The sequence below is a fragment of the Thrips palmi genome, unplaced genomic scaffold (genome assembly GCF_012932325.1).
Source record: "Thrips palmi isolate BJ-2018 unplaced genomic scaffold, TpBJ-2018v1 HiC_scaffold_1, whole genome shotgun sequence".
Lineage (NCBI taxonomy): Eukaryota > Metazoa > Arthropoda > Insecta > Thysanoptera > Thripidae > Thrips > Thrips palmi.
Genome location: NW_023144620.1, coordinates 7,951,618 through 7,972,900, shown reverse-complemented (window position 1 = coordinate 7,972,900; position 21,283 = coordinate 7,951,618). Strand labels below are relative to the sequence as shown.

General features: G+C 63.9%; 1 protein-coding gene across 1 annotated transcript in view; it reads right to left on the bottom strand.

The window, feature by feature from the left end:
- Positions 1 to 17,541, bottom strand: part of LOC117643577 — a 30,015-nt gene extending 12,474 nt beyond the window's left edge. Inside the window, exons 1-3 of the mRNA XM_034382538.1 lie at positions 17,206 to 17,541; positions 16,516 to 16,625; positions 13,612 to 13,669 (exon numbers count right to left, since the gene is read on the bottom strand). Coding sequence (XP_034238429.1) covers positions 13,612 to 13,669; positions 16,516 to 16,625; positions 17,206 to 17,350 — 313 coding nt within the window. The 5' untranslated portion in view covers positions 17,351 to 17,541. The remainder of the gene's footprint in view (positions 1 to 13,611; positions 13,670 to 16,515; positions 16,626 to 17,205) is intronic.
- Positions 17,542 to 21,283: the final 3,742 nt, after the last annotated feature.

Below are 21,283 nucleotides of genomic sequence, written 5' to 3'. Positions count from 1 at the left end.
GGGCGGCGGGGCGGCGGGGCGGCGGGGATGGCCCTTCAGCACGACAGCACGGGTCAATCCGTACGGCTCGATTCCCCCATCACGGCCCTCGTCCGCCGGGCAGGCAGCCAGGCGGCCAGCAAGCGGCCATCGCCAGACCCGCGTCAAAAAGCGCAGTCCAGCCAGGCCGTGCCGTGTCGTCGGCGAGCTGTCCCAACCTCCGACACGCAACGAGCTGTTCAAGCGGCATTCGGATCGAAATTCGTAGGCTTTTCGCAATTCTGTAACGTTGCCAGACGAATTTCGCAATGAACTCAGCGCCCAAAAAAACTCTTTAAAACCAAGCATGTCATTTGAGAAGGCGTCTGGAAGCTTCAAGTGAATCCGACTGAAGCAGTGAGGCAGTGGCAGTGCCGGGGCCTCGCAGCGAGTCCAACAAGTCCAGCACCCCGGGCGGAGAGTCGCGCGAAGCTATTTCGGCTGTCAATGGGCAATGGCCGCAATGGTGTAGTGGGCGACGCACTGATGCACTGCCATCGCATACCACATTCCAACGCACTCCACCCGGGTCGGTTAATTACAACGCAAAGAGCGCTCCGCTCCGCGCCGCGAGAGGCTCTCTGGTTTTGGGGCGGCGGCAGGCCCGGCAGGCACGGCAGGCAGGACCCATGTCGACAGACTTGCTGACGACGGCGACGCGCTGGTGGACCCGGTGGATGCTGAGCTCCGCTACGATGGGTCGGGTCCCACACGCATTTGGACCCGGTCCAGACGGACTCTTCTTTTTCCCTCCGACACCCCGCGCTTTCCCTCCACCTGCAGGCTGCACGCCGGCCACCAAAACGGTGCTTCGTCCCTCTGTCTCTCTCGCACCTGCGCTGGCCTACGGGACGCCCCATGAGTGCGAGAGAGACAGTGCGACACAGCGCCGGCCTGGTGTCGCCGGAGACATCACGGTAAAAACTGAAAACCGCGAGTGGAAAGTTTCCGCACCCCGTCAGCGCTGCAGACTCAATCCGAGCACTCGTTTTTCGTAGCGCTGTCTCTCTCGCACTCGTGCAAGGTCTCGTAAGAGTGCGAGAGAGAGAGAGAGAGAGAGAGAGAGAGAGAGAGAGAGAGAGAGAGAGAGAGAGAGAGAGAGAGAGAGAGAGAGAGAGAGAGAGAGAGAGAGAGAGAGAGCTGCCCATGGCCCGCTAATGACGCGGCCATGGCTGTGTTTACCACGGAAATCCGACTGGGCATTTGGATCCCGCAGCCAGGCTCGCTGCAGGCCTCCATGCTCGATGGGGCTCGATGGGGCTCGCTGGGGGGCGGGGGCTCCGCGGGGGGCTGCCCCGGCTGCCCGATTCCGAACTGCGCTCTGTCTCTCTCGCACTCGCTGGGCGTTCCGTGCGGGTGCGAGAGAGACAGAGCGGCCGGCAGGGAGCAATAATCTTTAGAATAAAATTGGATCGGGTGGCGTGCTCGCTGGCCTGTTCGCTCTGGCCGCTTCGCCGCTTCGCGCTTCGAGCCGTGAGCTGGCTCTGTCATTACGCCGAGCGGACGGGACGGGACGCCGATCGAGGAGGGACTCATATTCCGAATGGGAATGCCTCCACGCAAATTACGCACGCACGCACGCCACACGCACGCGGACGGCTGTCGCTCTGTCTCTGTCTTACTAGTGGCGCGCGCCGTCGGGGTGCGAGTGAGACAGACACAGCCTGCTACCGCCACCTCTCTAATTGGCATCTCGCCGCGGGGCGCGGCGTTCGACGCGCTGCCCACGGCGCCTTCTATCAGTCTGTCAGTGACACGCGGCACGTCGCCAACCCTCGGCTCCGGCGGACAACAAGGGGCAAAAACAAGGACAAATTTTCAAAAATTTCAAAGTGTAATAGGTTGAGAACCGCTGGTCATAAAATGCAGGGATTTTAGATTCGATTCGAAGGCTTTACGTTCACAATGACCGTTACATCGTGCTGTGCTCCGTTTTGACAGTGCCTCCGCGCCGGAAATGTGCCAGGGCCACGTCACGTCGGTCGCGGTCCCCGGGGTCGCGCGGGGCACGTCTGCTCGGCCGGGCTGCCTGCCTGGCGGGCTGCCTGGCCAAACGGCCGCGGGGTGCGCGTGACGAGGCGGAGAAAGCCGAGAGCCATGTGAGCATGCTGGCAAAAGTGCAACGTGCAACAGCGCATCTCCGTGCCGGCGTGCCGGCACACTGCAAGGCCTCAGCCTCTCAGCCATTCACCTGCAGCGCGCCTTTTAAACACAAGCACGTGCGGCTGGTTGTTGTTGTTGTTGTCCGGCCTGTTGAGGGTGGCGGTGACGGCGGCAGGAGGGTTTTTGGCGGAAATGGGTCGTTTCGGCGTGCGACGCGGTCCAGTTTAGGTCCGGTCGGTGCGCCTGCACCCAGCAGCGGATCAGCCAGCGGCGAGCCGAACGCGCAGCGGGCCACTGCAAAAGGGACACACGCGGACACAGCGCGCGCTGCACCGGGCCCGGCAGGTAAACGGGAGGGGGAATTAATTTGGTGAGTCAGGCCGAGGGGGGCTGGAAAGGCTGGAAAGGCAGGGCGACCTACTTGGCGCAGCGTGGCGCGGCGTGGCCCCACATGCAGTGTGCAGCCCGCAGTCCCTCTCGCTGCACTCCGCCAAACAGGTTCCGCAGCACATGGACCGTAAGCCCGCCCCGCCCCGCCCCGCCTGGCCCGGCCCGCCACACAAAACAACTCAAATACGCCCCCTTCCACCGGCTTGCCCCGCCCCACCGGGCGCACAGGCTCGTCCTCTCGGAACGCGCTGCCCCGCGAGAACCCGAGACGAAATTCGCCCGGATGCAAGACATCCTCTTGGCAATTTTGTTCAACTCGCGAACAATCTCAAGTTCTTCCAGCATTATTAGAGGGAATTTGGCTTGAAAATAAGAGGCCTACTTAGCGGAATATCGTTTCCATCCAAGCGAAGAAAAACGTCCGGCCGTCTTGGTGACGGGTCGGTGCGGTACACCATAAAGTGCCTCGGATGGGTGCGGCGGCACGATCAGGCCTCTCCGAGTCCCGGCCCGGCCATGGCCCGGTGGCACCGACAGGGAAAGGTTCGTTCGGTCGTTTGGTTCCGCCACCAGAAGGGCCGCGACGACGTTGACGTTGACGGCCAACTAGAGGAAGCGCGCGCCCGGCCTGTCGCCTGGCCGGCGGCGGCCCAATGGAGTGACAGAAGCAGCCACATTAGAATACCGCGTGGCCGCCGGGCCGAGTCCGCGCGCCGTTCAGGCCGTGCTGCGGCACTGCCAACCCCGTTTGGCGGCGCGGCGTCACCCTGCCAGGCTGCCGTCCAGGCCGAGCACGCCGTCGAACGGGCGCGCACAAAAAACGGACTCGGTTTGTCTATTTGCAGGTCCCCTCGATCGGGGAGATTATTGGCAGCCAGGCGTCCGTCAAAGGCCCGCGTCGTGGAGGGGGGGGGGGCCTGCTTTGAGGCGGCGGATTTCTTGGCGCCAGCGGACCGCGGAAAGGTCAGGGACTGCCGCCGTGCCGCCGGGCCGCGGACTGCTGTTCACTCCGTCTCTCTCGCACCGCTCCGGCGCAGCCCGTGAGTGCGAGAGAGACGGAGGGGCGACTGCCGGAGAGCAGAGCGAGCAGAGGCTGCGGGCCACCGACCCGGCGCCCCGTCGCGTGACGTCGCGTGACTGACGCCGCGGCCGTGACTTGGGCGTGCAGGCCGGCACGCCCGTGACGCAATGCGGGCGGACGGCGGCCCGCGAGCAGCACGACGAGCGCGTCCACGTCTAGACTGGACAAACACGGCCACACTCACACAGTGTGTGAGTGCGTGCGTCGCAGTGGCATCGAGCCGCCCATCGCAAAGTAACTCGAGTAGCCTCGCCTTGTTGGTTCGCGCCACTGCAGGGGGACGTTGCTTGATGGCGGATCGAGATCCTGGCTGCTCCAGGTAGCGGTGTGGGATGGATCCGGAGGGACCGCAGTCCCCGGCGCCACGCCCGATCTCTGTGGGAACCGTCTTGGACGCGCTGCAGCGCTGCAGTGTGCTGGTCGCGGCCGTGCGCCGCACCGCACCGAGGTGCTCCCTCATTCAGCGCGCCTCCCCCAAAAATCCACTCAAATCCGCGCGGGCTTCGCCGAGGGCTTCGCGTGCGCGTGCGTATGCGTGCGCCGCGGTGTGCATAAGCGTGCGGATGGCGGCAGGTTTCGAGCCGCGCGCCGCGGCCGGCGAAAATTGGCAATAAATTTGAGACACGCGAAGGACGAAGGCTGCGAAGCGGCGAAGGCGATACGACGCGCGGAGAAAGTGCAGTGGCGAAGCAAGAGGAGGATTAAACGGGCTTTAAGGCGTAGTGGCTGCCAAAGCCTTTCGCCTGCCAGCGCTGCCAGCGGCCATGTGGTGCGGCGCCCTGCCTGGCGCCACGCCTGGCCCACTGTACGTGAATGCACCGCGTGTGTTTGGTGGTGTGTGAGCGGCGCAAAGAAAGACGCGTCGAAGATTACGTTTTGAATTCATGAAGAGGCTCCTGTTTACCTTGGTGCGCCTCTAACCCCTCCCCCTGCCGGTCTCTGCCGGCCTCGCTCGCCTCGAGCGGGGCTGTGTTTACACTGTCACATAACAGGTATGCACTAATGGCCGGGAACGCCGGGGAGGACGACAACGATGGCCTGCCCGCCAATTACTCCAGTCATCCGCTTAAGGCGTTTTTGAAGCGCGGCTCTCTCTCTCCCTCTCTGCCTCTCTGCCTCCGCCCCTCGCGCATCCTACTCTGCATGCATGACACTGACAGCAAAATTTGCCGCTCGTGTCACTTAGGCCGCTGTGCCGTCCGCCCCTGATTCCACAGGGTCCTTTCGTCGCCCCGTCTCTGTCGCACTCTCTGGCGCGTACCTGAGGTGTGCGAGAGAGACAGAGCGTCGGAATGGCTCGGCTATGCGTGTGCGGTGCTAGTGCACGCACGCGACCAGCACGCGCGCCATCGGGGGGGGGGGGGGGGGGGGGGGAGAGAGAGAGAGAGAGAGAGAGAGAGAGAGAGAGAGAGAGAGAGAGAGAGAGAGAGAGAGAGAGAGAGAGAGAGGCAGACGGTGTCACGGCGCGGGCCGCGGGGTCAAGCCCTCTACTCCGCGAGGCTGAGCGTGGCTGAGCGCTGAGCGGGCCGCGTGGCCGCGTTGCCAAGTGGCCCCACACACCGCGCAGACTCGCCGACTCGGCGTCGCTTTTATTTTCATTTATTACTTCTCCGTCGGCCGGCCGGCTGGAGCTGTGCTGGAGGCTGAGCTGGAGCCGTGCTGGAGCGGGAAGTTAGCCGCCACCGCCTGCCGCCCGGCTTTGATGTCCGGACAGCCCACAACGGACAGGGAACAACGCGGGCATGGCAGGTGTGCAGTGCAGCTCACCGCCACCATCAACTTTAAGCAATTCGCCGTTCCCAAAGTTTGGCGCGCCAATTTGAATTATAGGCGCGGGCGTGCGCGTCCGACTTGAGCCGCGTCGGCCGCGTCGCAGGTGTGGCGTGGAGCGGGCCAGGCGCGCCGCGGCCGAGCAGGAACAGGCAGGCAACCCCAGCTTCCGTTTCACGCCCAAAATGGACCTTACTTCGACGCGGAAGTCGAACTTGCGTCCAAATCAGGGCGTCGTCACTTGAACGCGTCCTCTCTGGGTGGAGCTGCCCTTTTTGGGGTGAGGGTTGAGGGCCGCGGCCTCTGCCTGACCACGGCATTAGAGGCCTCAGAGAGCTCGGCAGGACTTGCGTGGCATTACAAGGACCCCGAAGTGCAAGGGCAGGCAATGGCGGCACCGGACACTCGCGGCCCACAAACTTTGCCGTCTCGATCTGCTCAAGCACACTGCAGGGTTTACTTCAGCGGTTCTCAACCTTTCTCGGCTCGCGACCCCAAATTTGGAGCCAAAAATTTCCGCGACCCCCAGGAAAAATTTCGCGACCCCACGGGACCCCTCCTTTAACATGCCACGGCGTCTGATCCGAGGCGGGCAGTTTGCTCCCTCAACGGGCAACTGGTCTTTGGACCTTCCTTTAGCATGCCTTTGTTACGGAGTGCAATTATCAGTCTTAGTTTGGGAGCAGTATTGTCTCAAAGTTGGCCAAAACGCTCAGAAATGTCTATGAAAAATCGTGTTTTGGGCTGATTTTAAGCAGCCACAGCGTCTGATCCGAGGCGGGCATTTTGCTCCCTCAACGGGCAGTTGGTCTTTGGACCTTCCTTTAGCATGCCTCTGTTACGGAGTGCGATTATCAGTCTTAGTTTGGGAGCAGTATTGTCTCAAAGTTGGCCGAAACGGTCAGCAGTGTCTTTGAAAAATCGTGTTTTGGGCCGATTTTAAGCAGCCACTGCGTCTGATCCGAGGCGGGCATTTTGCTCCCTCAACGGGCAGTTGGTCTTTGGACCTTCCTTTAGCATGCCTTTGTTACGGAGTGCAATTATCAGTCTTAGTTTGGGAGCAGTATTGTCTCAAAGTTGGCCGAAACGCTCAGAAATGTCTATGAAAAATCGTGTTTTGGGCCGATTTTAAGCAGCCACTGCGTCTGATCCGAGGCGGGCATTTTGCTCCCTCAACGGGCAGTTGGTCTTTGGACCTTCCTTTAGCATGCCTCTGTTACGGAGTGCGATTATCAGTCTTAGTTTGGGAGCAGTATTGTCTCAAAGTTGGCCGAAACGGTCAGCAGTGTCTTTGAAAAATCGTGTTTTGGGCCGATTTTAAGCAGCCACTGCGTCTGATCCGAGGCGGGCATTTTGCTCCCTCAACAGGCAGTTGGTCTTTGGACCTTCCTTTAGCATGCCTTTGTTACGGAGTGCAATTATCAGTCTTAGTTTGGGAGCAGTATTGTCTCAAAGTTGAACACAATAGTCACAACGATTTTTCAAAGACACTTGCGACCGTTTTGATCGACTTTGAGACAATACTGCTCCCAAACTAAGACTGACAATCGCACTCCGTAACAAAGGCATGCTAAAGGAAGGTCCAAAGACCAATTGCCCGTCGAGGGAGCAAAATGCCCGCCTCGGATCAGACGCAGTGGCTGCTTAAAATCGGCCCAAAACACGATTTTTCATAGACATTTCTGAGCGTTTCGGCCAACTTTGAGACAATACTGCTCCCAAACTAAGACTGATAATTGCACTCCGTAACAAAGGCATGCTAAAGGAAGGTCCAAAGACCAACTGCCCGTTGAGGGAGCAAAATGCCCGCCTCGGATCAGACGCAGTGGCTGCTTAAAATCGGCCTAAAACACGACCCCAGCATTGCCGCGACCCCTTAAAAAAATTTCGCGACCCCGCTTGGGGTCGCGACCCTAAGGTTGAGAACCACTGGTTTACTTTGATTTGACGCTCTTTATTCTCGATTAAGAAAGAAACGGTTGCCAGTGTGCACTCTGGACGTACCCGGTGGACATTGCGACGTACACGAGTACCCTGGAGCCGCATCCGGCGGTCGGCGCTCGACGGACGAGCTTTGCATCCCTCTTTCGGAACGATCGTCGTCCATGCCATTGAGCCCGCCCCCCCCCCACTCACACATCTAAAAATTTGTCCTAACGGGTCCGGGTCTCTAAATCGAAACCGGTTCCCCTATGTTGCCGACGAACGTGACCGCGGCGTGGCGGCGCGCGGCGGGTGGAGCGCCGCAAGCACACTGCAGCAAGCCGCCGAAAGCAGCAGAAAGCAGCAGAAAGCACGGCGAGTAGCGCCCGAGTGCCGCTACGTCCGACACATACAAACATTCTAACAACAACAAAAAACAACAACAACAGGTGCCAAAACCATTTTAAGAAAAAAAAATTATTGGAGTGTCACGAACTACAACAGGTGAAGGTACACGGCGGCACAGTGATATTTTTTTTCAAAATTAAAATCCAAATTGACAGAGTTAGGGGAAACAAATTTCCTTTTGGCGCCGTGAATTTGGCTTGGTGATGTGCTCCGGGTCCGCGGCGGTATGCGCGTGTGGTGGAGGTTCAGGGGAGAAACACCGCCCCGTCCAATTGACACCTCTTGCAGGCGGGCGCTTTGCAGCGAGGGCCGTTATCTCCAGTGTGCGCAAACGTCGCACGCGGGCCTGTCACTCCGCATGTCGCGCGCCGTGCCGCCGTGTCGCTCCAGGCGATCAGCTGTTCCGGTGACACGACGACGGCGCCGCCATCGGCCTTGGGCGTCGCCGTCGCAACGGCTGCACACGCAGCAAACAACAACAACACAAAGACGCGACAGCAACGGCCTCCGCGACATTCGGCCATTTTGTTTGTTTTGTTTTTTGGAGCAGTGTAGGGCCCCGCGAGAGGCGCGGTGCGCCCAGCCCGCCTGCGCGGGGCACTGCGCGGCGCGCGGCCGTGCCGCGTACCGCGACGGAGGCAGAGCGGCAACAGCGCGCCGCGGCGGGCCGGCCGGTACCTAGCAGGGCCTAGCGCACGGCCAGCCACGGCCAGCCACGGCCAGCCACGGCCAGAACACCGCCAACGCCAACGTCCCGGCACCCAGGCCGCGACCGCGGAGCCGCGGACCGGAGGACCGCCAGCAGCGCGCAGCACCGCGCAGCACCGCGCCGAAAGCGAGGCGATCAAAGCGAACCGATCCGCGGCCCGCCGGCAATCGGTGGCGCGACGTCAACGGTTCTCGGAAGCGACACCGCCAACGCCGAAAACGCGGAGTCGTTATTTGGTCGCTCTGCCTCTGTCGCTCCCTCTGCGGCACGCCCCACGAGTGCGACGGAGACAGCGACTAGTCGGTGGAATGAGACCGCTGGCCGCGGACCGCGACAGCGAGGGCGGATGTGGGAACGCCACACACTGCCACCGGTCTGCTGGCCCACTGTGCAGCGTGCTTTGCATTGCTCGCAGTCTCGTTGCGCGGCAGGCGGCGGCAGGCGGCTAGACTCCACCTCGGGGACGACAGCACGGAGTTTCTTTTTCACGGGCCGGAGTGAGACCGGCGGACAGCGGTGAGGAGCGAGAGGGGCGGACAGAGCGAGGCCCCCCGCGAGAGGACCAACATCATCGATCATGGAAAATGGGGTCAAAGGTCCCCGGCCGTGTGAGTAATCACTACAGAAACAAAGGCAGCCTCGCGGCACGGCGCGGCGCGGCACGGCACGCCCTCGTCGACCCCCTCCTCGTGGCCGCAGAAGCGGCTGCGCCGAAAGCCCCAAAACGAAACGGAACGACCGATCGGAAGATAGGGCCCTTCCTTCGGCATGCTCCGGTGCGGAGGGCGCCGTGCCCGTGAGGGACCACCCGTCGTCCGGCACGGCGTCCTCCGGCACGGCACTGCGTTTCCGACACCGTTTCCGAGCTGGGCTGCCAAGGCCAAGCGCCTGCAGTGCGTCGGGTAGGCAGACCCGCCGAACTGCTGTGCACTGCGGACAGCTCGGCGGGTCTGCCTACCCTGCGCCCTGCAGGCGCTTCTCCTTGGCGGCTCGGAAGCACGACGCCGTGCTGGACGACGACGCCGTCCCGACGATGGCGCGAAGAGCGGCGCTGCGGCGCCCCGCCAAAAACGCCTCGCAGTGCCCGCGCGGGCTCCGTGCACTCCGTGACCCTGACCGGAAGAGGCGGGCGAGCATCGCGGAAGGGGCGTAGGGAGGGGGGGGGGGAGGGGGGGCCGAACCTCCAGCGGACGCCATCCGTGACGGCGGACCGCGCGGAGCGGCAGCGCGCTGGCCGGACTGGCCGGACTCGTCGTCATGTGTGGGTCACGTCGAAGTTCACGGACCCACTGCGCAGTGCCGGGGCGACGGAACTAGAGCACGCGTCTCCACAGGGACAGGCCGGGCAGGCAGCCCCGCGTGAAACCGCGCGCCGGGGGAGCCGCTGCATGCATAAAGTCTTTCTGGTCCATAAGGCCCCCGCGGGGGCCGTGGCGCCGTGGGGCCGTGGGGGCCGTGAACACATAGGCGTGGCGGGGCCGGCCGGGCCGGCCGTCATGGTGGCTGGCGGGAAGCTAACTGGACCCTGGCCCCCCGCCACCCGCCGCCTCGCTCCACCGGACGGCGTGGACGCCATCCGATCGGCCAGCGAGGCGTCCGACGTATCGCCACCGCCCCCGTGACGGGAGGCCGTCGCCGACAACGTCACCGACGCCGTCCCGGCCGACAGGCAGCGCCGCGGTGCACGTCACGTCGAGAAACGCCCCTCCGTTATTAATGAGTTGCTCTCCTGCGAGGCCTGCACAGAAGCACTACCGGGTGCCGGGCGTTGCTCAGGCGTTGCCGCAGCGCGGCTTGCACACCAAGGCAGCCGGCGCGGGTCGCGGGTTCGACTCCCAGAGGTGGCGTCACCGTTTTTATGGGTCTCCCTCGCCCCGCTTCGCGCCTAAGCGTCCATTTTGCAGATGGTTGTCTCCGACGCTCATCCCGGCAGCTCTATCGTGTCATCAGCGCACTGATTCCGAAGCATCCCTTCGTCGCTCTGTCTCTGTTGCACTCTCGGGGGAGTGAGAAAGGAAGAGAGACGCTTCGGAACGATTCGGCACTTGCAGGCAGCGGCGAGGCGCGTCTGCTAAGCGGGTAGTTTGTATTCACTTAAGGAGGAGCCGATACCGCGGTCCGCCTTCCGCGTTCGAAAAGTCACCGCCGCGGTGCGGGTTGCCGGTGCCGCCCGCCCGCTCCCGGACGCAGCTCGGGCCTCCAATGCGACACTTTGCATCCCAACCAGCGAGGAGTGCTTCAAGTACCCGAAGGCACCGCGGTGGGGTCGAAGGTCGGCAGGCAGGAGGTGGCTGCCACGCCGCCACGCCGCCACGCCGCGGTGCTGCACAAAGCGAGTCCCACTCCCGTCCCCGGAGGGCCTGGACATGGACGCGCTCAAACGGCCGCCCGCCGCTTTTTATTTTTCTCCATTTTATTCCTCTTTGAGCCAGCGGGCTCTCTGCCTGGAGAGTCATGTTTTATTGTGCCTGTTGTGTTGTCACGGAGGTCGGCTGTCCCGCCCGTCCGCATGTGTGTGTGTGTGTGTGGTGTGTGTGAGTGCCCCGTCGACCACGCCTAACCTCGACCCAGGTACAGGTACCCCCAGGTACCCCAAGGTACCCGCCTGGCTGGCTGGGGTTTCTCTTCGTTTTGTGATCGCCGCGCGGCAGTCGCGCCGCCGGCCCCGCCAGCCCCACCATGAGGCGTTCCGTGTCATAAACCGAACGGCTCTGCCAAGTGTGGCTCTAAGAGTTCGCCAAGCCCTTCGCCGGGGCTCTCCCCGACGCTGCGCGCTGTGGCGTGCAGTGCAGTGCCATGCGGGACGGCGCGTTACACGGCCCAGCCTCCGGCCGGCAGTAGGCTCCGGGCCGACGGGCCGGCGTCATGAAAAATCGCTGCGTCATTTACCAGCCGACTGATTCCGCACATCGGCGTCGTCGCTGTCTCCGTCGCACTCATGGGGCGCCCCGTTGGAGAGAGAGAGAGCGACGAAACGATCTTCCGGAATGAGGCGGCAGACTCCTCGGAGAAGATCCGGGGTGATGTCCACGCACGTCCACGCACGTCCTCGGCGTCTGCAGCCTGCACTGCAAGGCCCCGTGGGCGGACCAGCACGCCAAGCAAGCCGGCAGCGCGCAGAACGCCTTTTAGAGGCAGGGCTACGCTGGCTACGCTGGCTACGTAGGGCGCTCCAAATGTCAGGGGAATTACAGCGAGTCTGTTTACGACCGAACACGGCAGCACGCCAGCACGGCAGCACGCGTTGCCTCACTCCACACCGAGACGGAGGCGGAGACGGACGAAGGCTCACCAGGTGCTTTAATCCTCTGCGGTCCGGCCGAAGGTATCCTTTTTCACCGGCACTCGCACTTCACTCACTTCACTGCACTGACACACCACGACACTGCTTTCCGGCGACGCCGCCGCACTGTATCCAAGGAGCGCGTACAGGTGCTGGGCTGGCTGGGCCTTGCCTGGCCTCTTGCCGCGCGAGAGGCCGAGACCGGGACCGGGAGCGGCCGACCGGCGTCCGTGCGGCGTGCGGTGCTGCGGCCGACGGCGGTGACGGGGTACTGAACTGAACGCCGGCCGGGGGCCCGGGGCCCGGGCGCTGGGCCCCGCCACGCCGCCACGCCGCCGTGCCCGCCGAGCCGAGCGGCTGGCTGGAGGCTCGCCGGCGCGGCTGCGGCCAGCTGTGTCTGTCCCGCTCTCTCAGCTGCGGCCCCGCCACAGCTGGCAGACAGCTGCCGCGAGCCGCGGCCAGGTAGAGCGTCTTCGCGATGGTCTTCGCGACCCTCATGAAGATGACGGGCCTCGCGCCCGGGAAGAGAGAAGTACCAGCGTTTCAAGACCAAATTAAAAACTTGACGCCATCCGGTAAAAGCAGCAACCTCAAGTGCATGGTGGAGATGCGCAAGTTCAGTGAGACGACCGCCTGGCTTGCGTCTGCCGACGTCCCGGCCCTCGCGCGTGGTCGCGCACACTGTGCTCAGCCAAAAACAGTCGGCAAGGTCAGCCAGGTAAAACAACAACAACAACAACAACGACAGTAAAATGGTCGGATGCCCGGGCCGTCCGCCGGGTCACGTTTCCAACGAGCGTCGCCGCGCCTGGCTGCCTCGCCATCGCTCGCCATTGACGCCACTGCTTGCATTTTTCGCAGCCCGAGTGTCAATAATGCACCGTCTCTGTCGCACTCGTGGGGCGGTCCGTGGGGGCGGTGTGAGTGCGAGAGAGACAGAGCGACGAAGCACTGGGCAATGGGGCAAGGGGTTGCCCCTCTCCCCGGACGCCAACCACGCGCCCCGGTGGACACGGGGAGGGGACACTCGGGGAAGATAAACAATCAATCCGGAGGTCGCGCGGCGGTCTGGAGGGGAGGGGGAGGGCGGAGGGGGGGGAGGGGGAGGGGGGGGGAGGGGGAGGGGGAGGGGGGGGGAGGGGGGGGAGGGGGGGGGAGGCGCTGAAGTGGTAATGAGCCACCGCCCTGTGCCTTTCCTCGAGGTGCCGCTCTTCCTTGCCACCTTCTTTCGAAGGAGGAAAAATGAGCATCTAAGTTTGTTTACATGCGGGCTGCTTTTTCCCTTTTACCCGCTCCCCTCCGCCGTGCCTGCCTGCCTGGCTGGCTGGCCGCCTGTCGCTAGAGAGGGGCCGGAGCCTTGTCCAAACAGATTTTGTCCTGACGAGGCAGTGCGTTGTGCGGTACAGGGCGTGGCGCGGCGCGGCGTTTCCCCCAGGACGCGTCCCGAGGGACGTTCACAGGTCGTCGTCTCTTCTCTTGAGTCGGGGCAAGGCGGCGGGGCGGGGCGAAGGCCATCCCAAGCAGGGGCAGCCAAGCAGCCGACATTTTCTGATGAGTTCAAAAACACGATTTTTTGACGTTCTTCTCTGCATTTTGACCAACCTTGCGTCGCCGCTGCTCCCTAACGAGTCTTGGCAATCGCATACCCGAGTGAGGGCATCAAGGAGGAAGGTCTCCGGCCTAAGTACCCTCTCGCCCACCTACGGGGCGCCGCTAATGAGTGCGAGAGAGACAGGGCGTCGAGAGCACTGTTCGGGAGCAGCGGGGGGCGTGGGAAGCTCACACCCAGCCACTCGGACGGTGGCATCCCGTCCAGCGCGTCCAGTCGGTACTGTGGCGGCACACCGATGGCGGGGCGGGGCCTCCACTTCTCCATTGGCGTCGAGGTGCGATATTCCCCAGCGGTGCGGCGGTACTTGTACTTACCCACTCGGGCGCTCGTCCGACGTTTCACTCGCAGGCATATCACTCGGGATTTGATGCACTGCAAGACAGAAAACAAACGTATGAGCAAATTAAAAAGCAAACGCGGAGCGGGAATTCCACACGGCGCTCGTGCATTGTTCCCCCAGACTTGACGACGTTATTCCGGACTCTGTCGGGCGATTCCTCGCTCTGTCTCCGTCGCACCCTTGCGGCCTTGCGGGGCGCCCCGTGAGTGCGAGAGAGACAGAGCGACGGCGTTCGCAATGAGCCTGCCGGCAGCGGTACGGCTCCACGCTGCACCCAGTGCAGTAATAAGAGCGAGAGTCGGTCTGATTGCCCAGGCAGCCCAGGCATGCCCTTTGTGCTCGAGCTAGGCAGGTAGAGTGCCTTTGCCGCTGTCTCTCTCGCACCCGTGGGGTGTCCCATAGGGGTGCGAGAGAGACAGCGACGCGGATTGGTCGCAGATTGGCGCGACGCCGGGCTTGCCCGAGATCTGCCTGTTCCTGTTCGTCAACAGGCAGAAGCGTTGGCCCCACTCGCGGGGATGGGATGGACCCGGAAGGGACGCGACGTCCCCCCGCCAGGTTCACCGCCTGGTTTCTCGCTGGCCGCGGTGGCTGTGGCGCCGTGGTGCATTTCGGGGGGCTTGGTCCAAGGCTTGGCCTGCCGCGACCCGCTAACCTGCGGAGCCTGCCAGATGAGACCCGCGGTAATAAGCTCATGCACAATCAACTTATTTACCGAGCCGCCCCCTCCCTCCCCCACCCCTGCCCCTGCTTCCTTATTGCACTGTCCCGCCCCCTCACCCCCCTCACCCCCGCACTGTCGGCGGTGAGGCCTGCGGTCTGCTCGCCGCAAACTGCTCCCCCCCCCCCCCGCGCCCGTCTCGCCGTCTCTCTCGCTCCTCGTCTCGTCCTCGGCGGCAGCTTGCCCCCCCCCCCCTTTTCGGTCCGCCGCCCTGCATCCCAAATCCTCCCCCCGCCCCCTCCGTATCCTAATCGCGCATGAACAATGCATGCATCATATCATTACATGCAATCCCAGTCGCAGTCCGACGCGGGCGGCGACTAACGCAACCACGGGTTGCACGGGAGCAATCCAACCGATTCCGAGAGTCGTTTTCGTCGCAGCGTCTCTCTCGCACTCGTGGGGCGTCCCGTGTGGGCGCGAGAGAGACAGAGAGGCGAGAGGGACTCTGGGGAATCAGTCTGTTGAGGGCCGGAGGGAGTCTTCGGGCGAACGGATCGGAGCGGACCGATCGGCCCTGAGGGCGAAGAAATAATGCAGGGCTGCCGGTCAGCGTTCGAACCCACGGCGAAGGAAGCGCCGGGCGAAATGAAAAATGGACGGGCGATCGCGTGAACAGTGTAGTGGACGACGGCGGGGAGGGAAAAGGGGTGGCGTTCTGCAGGACGTGTGCCTGAGAGTGGTTTGTTCGCCCTGTCTCTCTCGCACCCTTACGGAGCCCGTGAGTGCGACAGAGACAGAGCGACGAAGCGACCCTGGCCGGCGAGGCGTCGCCTGGCAGGCAGGCAGGCCACCGTAACGCCGTGTCGCCGTGGTGGCCCACCGCCACGGCGCACCAGGCCGGCTGAGGCTGCAGGCTGCAGCACCACAGAGCTGGCGGCGCGGGGAAGGCTTGCTTCGCCGCCACAAACGTGGCCAAGTCCTGGCTGGGTGTTCCACGGTTCCGCGTTCAGTCAACGAACCACCGCGCTTGCCAGCCACCCAACCCACCCAGCACAACCACCGGGAAGGCAGGCAGGCAGGCAGCCAGTTCGCGGTGCAGGCGGGGTGCGGGGTGGGATGCGCTCAAGGTGCTGGCTGGCTGGCGGCTGGCCGCCTGGCGGGGCGCGTCCGGCCAAGCGCAAACAAAGTTAAGAGATGACCGAGGGAAGATAATCCCCTCCCCTCCCCTCCCTCCCCTCCCCTCCCCTCCCCGCCGCGGCCTTTATGCACCTTCCACTCCGGCCGTCCCGCTCCCACCTTTTACTCCCCCGCCTTTTCCTTGTTGCCTTCCTTCTTTCGCTCTCCGCGCCGCCCTTTTCAGGGCAAGTTAATCAGCGGGCAGCAACGCGAGCGGCAAAGCGCAGCAAGGCGCCACCGCGTTATCAACGCTCTTCGACGTCGGCCGCGCCGCACAGGGCCACGACACGGCTAACGAGGGCTATACGACGACCTATGTCACACGCGGCGTGCGGCGACCACCCTCCCCGTGGCCTCCAGGGCGATCATAACCTCCCTCCTCGCCGCCACGGCCACGACGTCCAACCAGGAAACGGTTGCCGGCACTGTCACACGGTGCAGGCCCCCGACGTGCGTGCTGGCCTGCTCGAGCGTGTGCGGCGCGCGACCCCGGCCGGGCAGGTCGGCGGGTCGGGCGGCCCGTCAAGACAAACGCGGCCTCCGAGGCACTGCGAGTGCGAGCGAGAGGGCCGTCGGCAAGCCGTTGGGGCGGCGCGGGGCGGCGCGGGGCCGCGCATTAGAGCGACAAAGACGGAGAGGCCGCGAGCGCCACAGGCGGCCCGGAGCGGAGGCGGAGACAGAGACGGGGAGCGCGAGCTGGAGCGAGAGGCAGGCCGGCGGGACAGTCGGGCGCGAGGGAGAGAGAGAGGGAGACCGAGGACGGGGTGCTATTGATTCGCTGGTCCAGGCGGGCGCAGGCGGCGCCCAGAGCGAGTGGGGCCGGGACGGGCCGGGCCGGGCCGGGCGGAGGAGCGGGCGGCTGGGCTGGGGGTGGCGCGGGGGGCGGCGGCGGGGGCGGGCCTCCAGGGCGAGCCGGTATCCACAGACGCACAGGCGAGTACCTAATTGGCCGCCGCTGCCTCCAGATGAATCCCAGACCACTTTCCACTACACGTGTAAACCCTCCGCTTCACCATGGCTTCACCAGTGCGCACTCACCTCGTGTAAGAAGGTCAATATCTCCTCGTGCGAACATGTTTCCAGAATCCTCCCGTTCACTTCGAGTATCTCGTCGCCGATCTCGAGATCGTTCTTCTCGGCGGGCGACCCTGCGGGACGAAACACAAGCAGGGGTTAATGAAGGCGCAGGCAGGGGCTGGACGGACGGGCGGACGGACGGGACGGGGAGGCACTGCCGAGGCTAGCGCTAGCGCCGCGAGGTAGGCAACGCGCCTCCTCCAACGCAGCGCCGCGCGGCGGGCCGGAGCAGTCCACCTCGCAGGCGCTTCTGTCCGGAGGTCTGAATAATTCACGCCACCGGCGACGCAAGGCACAAGGTACAGGTACGGGTACTTTTTCGAATCATTAAGTGAAATTCACTGGTCAAGTGTACTGCTCTATTTCCTGACTGGCAAATTCACGTCAAGCTCGTCTTGAAGCGTCACGAGAATTTTTTCCTCACTCTGCTTCTAAAGAATCAGCGCACTTGTCATGAAGCTCAAACGTTAGTTACACTGTTAAAATAACCAGATTAAAAAGTTTAATTTGGTGTTCTGAATATTACAAGTAAGAAGTTCTCCGAAAAATCAGACCTTGAAAATCTGAATCTTGTGATGAGAGTGCTCATCGTCGGGGACGATTTGGCAATTGGCAGCAATGTTGCGAGCGGTTTCAGTCCGTTTCACTCACCGTACAGCTTGATCTTGCCGTCTTGTGTCTGGACCAGGATGATGACGTAACCCGCGAGGTCCACCATGTTGGCTGCAGGCACTGCAGGCGCTTGGCTGGCTTGCTGGGCCGGTGCTCTCAGCTCCTTGCGAGACTCATCTTGCATCGCTTCAGAAGCAGCGCCCCGGCAGTCGCCCTACATCCTGGCGCTGTAGGCCTTGCTGTAGGCCGTCGGCGTGGCCTTGCGTCGGCCAGCCCTCGGCCAGCCCTCGGCCGGGGCGGTCCAGGGCGTGCGGGGCAAGGCAAGCACTGGTGCACAAGTCGTCACCGCCACCGTCCTCTTCGCCGTCGCTGGGCTCCGCCATCCCGGGGGGCGTCCGGCCCCACACCCTGGGCGCGGGGGGCGCGGGGGGCACTGGGGGCACTGGGGGCACCCCGGCGGGGCGCACCGCGCGCGCCGGGCCCCTCCCGCGCCGTGGTGGCGGCGATCGCACCTCGCGCCGGAGGACCGGAGGACCTGCGGACAGAGAGAGAGGCGCAGAGGTTGTTAGAGCGGATGGAATTTGCGGTGTGCTCGCTCGGTGATCCGCCTTTCCGGGACAGTGCTGTGTGTTTTTGTGCTCGTTTTTGCCGAACTGCCCGTTTGAACCGATTGGGAACTGTGGCCGTGCGTTACGTGAATTGTGGACGGCACCCCGCCCCCGCTGCGTCGCGTCTCTAACGAAAACAAATGCTCTCTCCCTCTTTGCAAATCGCTCCAGCTGCAGCCTCCCCCCCCCCCTTCCCCTCTCCCTCCCTCAATCCCACCACGTCGCGCCACCCCTCTCCTCATCATCGGCAGTGCGAGCTTACCCCCTCTCCTCCCCATTCCAGGGGGCGCAGGTAATCCCGCGGGATCAGAGCGAGAAAGTATGATTATTTACTTTCATTTCCCTCCTTACGCTCAGCCGGCCGTGGCGCCCCCCCCCCCCCCCCTTCCCACCCCAGCGCGCCAAATCGAAGTCACGCCGCAATGAGCGTGGCGCGAGCGAGGGAGGATCCAGTGAACCACACCAAACCCGAAAACACTTCTCACAACCTGACCTGTAAAAGCTCGGACCAACATTTTTATTTTTTGAGATACTATAGGCTAATAATTCACGACAAGAAGTTTATCAAAGCAAATAACAAAAGGACGATTAACTATTACTGGGGAAAAGTAGATGAAAAATACACGAATGATGGTACTTTGTGTCCGAGATTCGCGCCATTTCGTGTTTCGAACAGTGTATGACTGAAAGCGACGGGCCCGCTAGAACCGATTAGCCCGGGCCTGGGAGCGGGCCTGGGAGGCTCCCCAACTACAACCCGCGCTCCTGCTAAATGAATGGGGGAAACAGAACAGAAAGAAGTTAGAAACGTCCCCCGCAGTTACTGTGGAGGGGAGAGAGCAGTGGGGTGGCGGCCTGGCGGCGCGACAGGGCAGCGGAGACCTGGATGTGGCCAGCCAGCCCAGGGCCAGCCCAGCCATCGAGTGGTATCCCTATCCATCATTCATGAGGGACTTGGACTTCTCAATACTGCCTGCTCGAGTGGTGGCTGCGATGGTCCAAGTGGCCACTGGTCTAACAGGGGGCCCCGCTCACCCCCCGCACCCCTCACCTCCAGCACTCGCCCCAACCGAGCGACGGGCAAAAAATTGGCGATGAGGCGACCGAGTCCAAACGGTGGCCATTAAATCGCCTCCCCGTTCTCGGCGAGCCTCTGCAATCGTCATGATTGGCCGGGAAGTCCCCACGGGGCCACGGCCGGGGCCACGGCCGGCCGCAGCGCTCTCTGTGTACACTGCGCCCTAGCCGCGACCCGGGACCGTCCCGGACCGTCCCGGACCGTCCCGGACCGTCCCGGACCGCGGACGACCTAACCTACAAAAAGTGTCCCCAGCGCGGTGAACAGTGGCACCCTGTCACAGACGCGTCCGTGCGTCGGCCCGCTTGGCGGAAACTTTGAACGCATCTCGAGACAGACGCAGTCGTGGCCAGCCTCCCCCTTCCCTAGGGCCGGGCCCAGGCCGTGCCCAGGCCGTGCCCTGCTGTCCTACGAGGCGACCACAAGGCACAAGGGGAGGGGGCTGGACGGGGCCACACAGCCGGCTCGCTGCCTGCGTTCACACAGACCCAGCCCCACAGACTGGGGACTGCAGGGACTGCCCTAGTGCCAGCACTCGGCTGGGGCTCGGCTGCTCGCTGCTCGGCTGCTCGGCTCAGACGGGGCCCTCAATGGGCTGCATGGCGTGTCCGGGAGGTGTGGCGGGGCGTCGCGGGGCGTCGCGGGGCGTCGCGGGGCGTCGCGGGGCGTCGCGGGGCGTCGCGGTGCGGGTGCACTACCCACCTTGCCGGGGCGAAGCGGTGCCGCAGGCTGGAGGGTTAGCGGGGCAGGCTCAGCCGCGAGCGCTGCTGCGGGCGCTGCGGACGCCGAAGCTCGGGCGGGCCAGTCCTGGGGCCAGTCCTGGGGCCTGTCCTGGGGCCTGCACGACGTGCACGGGGGCCTTCATGTCGCGCTTCGGCAGTGTCAGCAGCCATGACTGCACGTCCTGGCCGACGCACTCCACAAGACACCGCTGCACTCGACACCTGGCGCGGTGCACGCCGCACGCATGGCCGACACACGCACGCACCGACACGCACTAACACGCACGCGGACACGCGGACGCGCGGCACGCGGCACGCGGCGGGCGGGGCGGGGACTCCTCCGGTCGCGGACACGGCGCGGACACGGCGCGGCGGAGAGCGCGGCGGGGCGGTCCGACGGGACGGGTCCGACTCGGCGAGGCGGCAGGGCACGGCCAGGCACGGCGCGGTGGAGTGAACGCGGCGTGGCGCGGCACGGATCGGCCGGGTCGGAGCGACGGGACGACTCGGCTCTCGCAGCCCCAGCACCAGACTGGGCCAGGCTGCCAGGCTGCCAGGCCGCCGGGCTGGGCAGGGATGCTGTGGACCGCGCCGAACCACCCTCCCACCGCGCCCCGCCCCTCGCCCCGCCCCGCGCGCCGCGCCCCCACCCCCGGGAAAGGGGGTCAGAGGCGGAGGCGGGGGGGAGGGGGGCGCTCCGGAGGGGAGCGAAACAGGCAGAGTGAAACAGGAAGGAAATGAAGTGAGAGGGAAAGCAAGAGTCAAGTGAACAAGTGAGCAAGTGAACAGCGGTACCGGAAGCCAAAATGCTGTTTTCTCCTTTTTTTTCGGCGCGGCGTGCCGTGGCGTGCCGTGGGGTTGGGTGCTGTCTCGGTTGACGAATTCCCGTGTCACGCTGGCAGAGCAAGCGAGCAAAAGCGGGCTTGCAAGGTAGGATGTTCGTAAAAGCCTCGGCCTGGCTACGCCTGGCTGCCTGCTGCAGGGAGGTTTTGGAGCAGCCACCCCAGGAGCGCCGTCTCGGCGCCGCGGGCCTGCCCTCTAACCCAGCAGCCCAGCGGTTCTCAACCTTGGGGTCACGACCCCACCCCTAGGGTCGAGGGAAAATATTTTGGGGTCGTTTTTGCGTTTTTTGGGTCGCGAGCTGCGAAAGGCGGAGAACCTGCTTGCCTCTCTCTTCAGTCTAGAGCCCTCCGGCGGCACCGCAGTGCCCCTGCTCTGGCGGCTCGCTCTGGCGGCTCGGGGTGCTTCTAATGAACTGTGCAGTGCACACCCGGAGGCTGGAGTGGCCCTGTGGGTACCGCCAGGGCACCGCCCGCCGCCCCGTGTGGGGCGCATGGCTGGCGCTGGGGCTTCGCCGCTATCATCGCGGTGGCGCACTGGAAAGGCGAAATAAATAAACAAACTTTGAATCGTGCTGCACGCGTGCAGGACGACGCGCCGCTGGGCCGGACGGACCGAGGGACGGACCGCCAGGGCGGCGGCGTTCCATTCAATAAATTTCCATTTCCTGCCGTGCTGCCGTGCTTAAGGGGGAGGGCACACTGCACAGGCTGCAGGCTGCTTCCGAGCCAAGGCCTGTGCCTGTGGTCGCGAGAGAGACGGGCCGAGCCTGCCCGTCAGTGCGAGAGAGACAGAGTGACGGAGCGGGCAGGCCTAGTGTGCCGCGGAACGTATGAGTTGTCGGAGGGGGAGAGTCCGGGAGAGTCCCC